Genomic DNA, 5,769 nt, shown 5'->3' with positions numbered 1-5,769 from the left:
GAGAGGAGAGGAGGAAGGAAGGAAGGAAGGAAGGAAGGAAGGAAGGAAGGAAGGAAGGAAGGAAGGAAGAAGGAAGAAGGAAGAAGAAGACTTAGACTTGGGCAAGTTTCACTGTATACTAAATTATGCAGTACAAAATGAAGAGAGATGGAACAGAGCAGATGACTTACTTGCCATACACCGAGACCAGAGCCTTTTTAATATTGGATTTGAAGGAAGAAAGAGTTGGTAAAGACTTAAAAGTAGTATCTAAAGAATTCCATAATTTTGGTCCATTGTAAAAAATAGATTTTTTTCTAAGGGAAGATATATTTTTTTCCAATGAGACACTACATTTTGCAAATCTAGTGGGATAATTATATATTTCAGACTGCTGTTTTGGAAATAATAAAGAAATATGTTTAGGTAATAAATTATTTATAAAACGATACATGAATGTGTAGGATTGAAATTTGTTAAGATCAAAGACATTAAGTACATTGTATTTGTAGTTTCAAGAAAATCTGAGACGGTACCCAGCCATGATTTTCTGAAAATTTGTTGAGTTGGCACGGAATGACCCAGATATTGTCAATATTGGTGGTCTCAGTACCTGTCCAGGGGCATAAATATAAAAATTTATCAACTGTAGTCGCCCATGCAATGTTACAATAATTAATATAGGGTAAAACTAAAGTGTTGTATAATGATAATAAAATATCATTCAAATCAAATCATTGAAATCAAACTATTATAATATAGTAAAATTTGAAATGCAATGTGGTAAAGAATATCATACATTAAAAACTTACCATGTCAGAATATCCAATCCAATATTTACCATTTCGATAAATTAGATCATTAATAAACATTTGCTCTGATTGGTCGAGAATACTTGAAAGAGACGACGCATGTTGTCTACACCAATCATTCGCATCGTCCCATGTTTTTAATTCATTCGTTGAATAGTAATAACACTTCCCTGAGAAGTTGTGCCAACCGTATTCGCAATCGGGACCTTCGAATGAACCCAAATGACAACAGATTATGCACCGATATGCGCAGTAATTTTATCGCAATATTCAATTTGTGACATCTCTGATAACAGTTTTGCTAAAGCTATCGAAAATGCGTTAAATTATGATTGAATGAGCATCGTTAAAATGTAAAGAAAAGCAAAGTAATGACATATTATTTGTAATAGAATGCGTTCCCAGAGCCGATGTTTTGTTCGTAACACATAAATCATTGAGCTGACGTCTGATTAATTGAATATCGATCAGGTTATACTGTACTACCGCATCTCTTGGGCAAATATCGCCAATGGACATTATTGTATCTTTTAAAATTATGCCAAATAATATAAGCTAGTATCAGAATCGAACCATCCATCTTGGAATTGATAGTCCAGCACATTATAACTTAGAGGGATGTAAGGTTCAAGGAAATTTTATAGGTTAAACTATAGCGCACAATACGCCTTAATATTCTTATTCTTGATAAAATTTATAATTTAAAATGAACAAATTCAAAAGAAGACAAAATCAAATGCTATTTAAAACACAGAAAAAGTGGAATTACTATGAGTTAAGTATATATGGAATTTACGAGTTGGAATATTAGTCTTGGGGCAGGGAACGGCGAATATTAGGCACTAGGACTTCATTAGGTGAAGTTATACTATAGAGGTGTTATGTTGTCATAGATCCATTTGATTTATGATATTGTATGTAAATATTAATATTCAATAATTTCAAAGGTTACCTTCTTTTTTGCATAGCCATCTAAAATAAGAATTACATAGTTGATCAGACCATAGCCCATCGTCTCGTACTGTTACACAATTTGCATTCAGACACGTTTTGCCACAACCTGTAAAAACACAATCAACGTCATCATTAACAGCATCGTCATCGCCATCATCATCATCATAATCATCATCGGGGAGAAAAAACAATTATATGTATTTTCTACATATTGGTAGACTATAAAATCGAATAAATAAGCCTTTGAAACCTCTAAATTGTCAAAATTTTCGGAGCCTTTTAATCGAAGCTCGATCACGTCCACTTTGCTTTCGTCGGGGAAATCTGACCCCTCGTCGGGGACCTCTCCCCCACCCCCGTCGGGCAAATCCTGGCGCCACCCCTGATCATCATCATAATCATCATTATCATCAGACATCATCACCATCACCGTGACCATTATAACCATCACCATCAAGTAGTGTACCTTTTGGGGGTCAAGTAGTGGCAGAATCTTCTCTTTGGGAAGACCTGGCCTGTTGGATAGGCCTACAGTGGACTATCATTCTCACATTTTGTCGTAAAGACGATGTGCATATAATGCGCTAGTATTCATCGTCAGCTTCGACAACCAGTCTACACCCACCGAACAAGATCTTTTTTTATTTGCATCACATATGGCCTGTACTGTACATAAATAGGCCTACTCAAAAATTTAGGAAGAACGCACAATTAAACAGAATAAGAAATATGATTCGCCCCGAACTACACGGTTAGTCAACTGGCAAAAAGGGAGTAATGAGTGTAGGCCTATATGATTTTTTCATAGAAAAATGTTAATTTTCTAAGTATGAGAAAGCCATTTATTACCCAACAAACTAAGGAAGCCAAAGTTAACTAAATCGTCGATGATGGTCGATCACCATCATCAATATCAATGTTATTAAAATATTGTCATTAATATACACAGTGGCGTATCTATAGGGGTGTTCATTAAGGCAAAATTGCCTTATTTTGCGAGGTAGCTTTCCCTTACCTAATCATCGACACCCCCAATAGCCCCCATTAGACCCCCCCCCCATTTAAAGGTTCCTGATAAGCCACTAAATGTCGTACCTTTTCCATCGGGCTCACCACTTAGCCAATTGGTATAGTTGGCGTTAATGTTATCTGTCCACAGTTCAGTTGAAGGAGGGTTCTGCGTAAATAAGCAAATACGGTACCAAAAGATACATTAGTTTCGCGTTCACTGCTATTTTATGATTGAAATAAATTGAAATGAATTTATCGGTTGAAGTTCTGAGGTGTGGTGTCTTACCATGCCAATCCACGCCCGCTTTATGACAGCTTCAACGAACAGCTGTTCCGCTTTATCGGTCAACGATATCAACTCAGAGTCCTGCAACCTGCAATGTGCAACTGCCTCATTCCACTCGGAGTGAGAGGTTTCAAACAAGTAGCATGCATCCTGGCGACTTATCCAGCCATTACGACAGAAATCAACTACAGGAGGTCAGAAGACAAGTTTAAAGCAAAACAACATTTATTCATCATACTGCCTATAATTATGGACTAGGCCTATATACATACTTTTTTGTTATATATATTAATATTTATTAAATGTCTATATGTATTTCTATGTAAATTTATTAATATTTATTATTAGCATATCATTATTATTATTACTCCTATTTCCTATCTTCTGAAAATGCTTGAAAAATCTGGTGTTTGGTCATTTTTTGTATCGAATTTTTTGTCTATTTGTATTAAATTTTAATGTATTATTGTAATGAATCTTAATTATTTTAAAATGAATTTTAACGTATTTTTTGTATTGGATTTTAATTTCTTTTTGTGAAAATTTCAATTTTGTACAAATACTTCTATTCAGCATCTTCTGCAAATGTATTTCTTTCCCTACCTTCTGAAATTTTTTGAAACTTGAAAAATTCTGATTTTTGGTTGGGTTTTTTTTTTTTTTTTTATTGAATTTTATGTATTTTTGTAATGAATTTTAATGTATTTTTGTAATTGATTTTAATGTACTTTTGTAATGAATTTTATTGTATTTTTTTGTATTGAATTTGAATGTCTTTTGCTGAAATGCTGAATTAATGTATTTTTACAAATACATTAATTCATCATCTGCTGTAATATCATTATATTTCATTTATTTCGTCCAAAAAAAAATAAAAAATAAAAAAAAACCAAAAAAATCGTTAACATTGACAAACACAAAATAACAGAGAGCAAAAAATAACACTAAGTTGGCAGGACACGATTGCCAAAGAATGAATTCAATCATGCCTAGTGGCTCTCCGCTACCAATGAGAACATATTAATTAAGATTAGATTAGGCCTATATATAATAATTGAAATGGACTCATATTAAAACGTGCAATAAAATATGGTGCATAGATCAAAATTTGATGCGTCTTATTACGTACGGCGCTGCCATCTGAAATTTTCTAATTTTAGTTTTTCTCAAATCCAAGCTTTTTGATTTCTTGTTAAGCAGGCTAAATAGATAAATAAATAGAACCAGCGAGCCCTCACTGAGACGTCAAAGTGGTGGTAAACAGAATGGTAATTCTGGTGCTTCTGGTTAGTATTTTATGATATTAACTGACATTAGTTTTGCGAATTTGTCCTTTTTCTTTTTGAGTATTTCTTTAAGATAGTTATGAGAGTTATTCAAATCTTATTTATAATTATAAATGTTTTATATATTTGATATTTGTTTACATATACAAATATATTTAACGTATAAATCATTTATATATTAGATATATTATAGCATCGCCGCAAGACGGTTAAATATTTTTATAATTTTTATATTTTCGATTCAGAATGATTTAGCACTGACATCGGTTGGTGTATATACAGTACATGTACATATATATATATATATATATATATATATAATTATATATATAATATGTTATTCATTGTATTCTTGATTAATAAATATTTAAAATGTACTACAAAATGAAGGACGTTCTACATTGAAACCCATTAAAGAAAAAAGAAACACCTGCAATCATTAACCCTTATAATGTGTTTTAATTTACCTTATAATTTACATTTATAGAGTAAAAGGTAGATTTGTTGGATTTTGAATGATACTGCAAACCATGAAGGACACGATACAGAATCTTTATCCTATAATGTTTACTTACCAGCTCCCTAATGGAAGTTGTATTATGGTTGATTATGTTTTTTCTACATGATTGTATTTCAAGTCATGTCGAATCCATAAAACATGATAAATGTATAAATTCGTTTTATATTTTACTAAGTTTAATCAAAGATGTACTGTATGTCATAAGCTAAAACATTCGAAAAAAATTCGATTCTATAATTTGAAATACCTGGTTTGTAAATTAAAGTAAGTTATTAACTTACAATATCAAAAATGCGTATGAAATGAAATTATATTATTAAATATATAATGTATTAATTAATGTATTAATTTGCATAAACCCCAACATTTTGCTGGTAATCAAATTTAAGGATTGTTGTAGAAAAACGATAGTTATTATTTTTTGATCTGTTCCTGGTTGAAACTTATGTGATCCCTTTAAATGAGCTACAGTATCTAAACATTCTAATTACATTTTTGATGTATTATTCAGGGTGTTTTTTTCTTTTGCAGATAGTATTTAATCTATACGCGAAGATGAAATAAACAGCCCAATGTGTGTATGAACTTAATAATTATCTGCTCATGCACGTTAGTCACTGTAAAAGTTGATGTTGATGATCTTTACGTCTTTATTGTAACCAAATACAATCTTATTGAAACCATAAAAATAAAGAAAATAAATCGACTAATTATCTTTCTGTTTATAAGAGAAGCATTTGACTTAGATATGCACACTTCAAGAAATTGCTTTTTTACTAAAATCGATTCATAATTCCGTCCATGGCTGTTCTATTTTCGAGCTGTTTTCGAAAGATATATTTTATCATGAATATGAGAATGAATATACAAAAATACATATACATATATATATATATATATACATATATATGCATATATATG

General features: G+C 31.4%; 1 protein-coding gene across 1 annotated transcript in view; it reads right to left on the bottom strand.

The window, feature by feature from the left end:
- Positions 1-5,769, bottom strand: part of LOC117115974 (C-type mannose receptor 2-like) — an 11,570-nt gene that overhangs the window by 499 nt on the left and 5,302 nt on the right. The window contains exons 4-7 of the mRNA XM_033259925.1: positions 3,043-3,227; positions 2,841-2,922; positions 1,744-1,851; positions 792-997 (exon numbers count right to left, since the gene is read on the bottom strand). Of these exons, the coding sequence (XP_033115816.1) occupies positions 792-997; positions 1,744-1,851; positions 2,841-2,922; positions 3,043-3,227 (581 nt within the window). The remainder of the gene's footprint in view (positions 1-791; positions 998-1,743; positions 1,852-2,840; positions 2,923-3,042; positions 3,228-5,769) is intronic.

This window comes from Anneissia japonica, unplaced genomic scaffold, assembly GCF_011630105.1.
Source record: "Anneissia japonica isolate Jap-2015-1 unplaced genomic scaffold, ASM1163010v1 scaffold287957_len1322810_cov207, whole genome shotgun sequence".
Lineage (NCBI taxonomy): Eukaryota > Metazoa > Echinodermata > Crinoidea > Comatulida > Comatulidae > Anneissia > Anneissia japonica.
The sequence above is the reverse complement of the archived record's forward strand: the minus strand, read 5'-3'. Positions and strand labels throughout refer to the sequence as shown.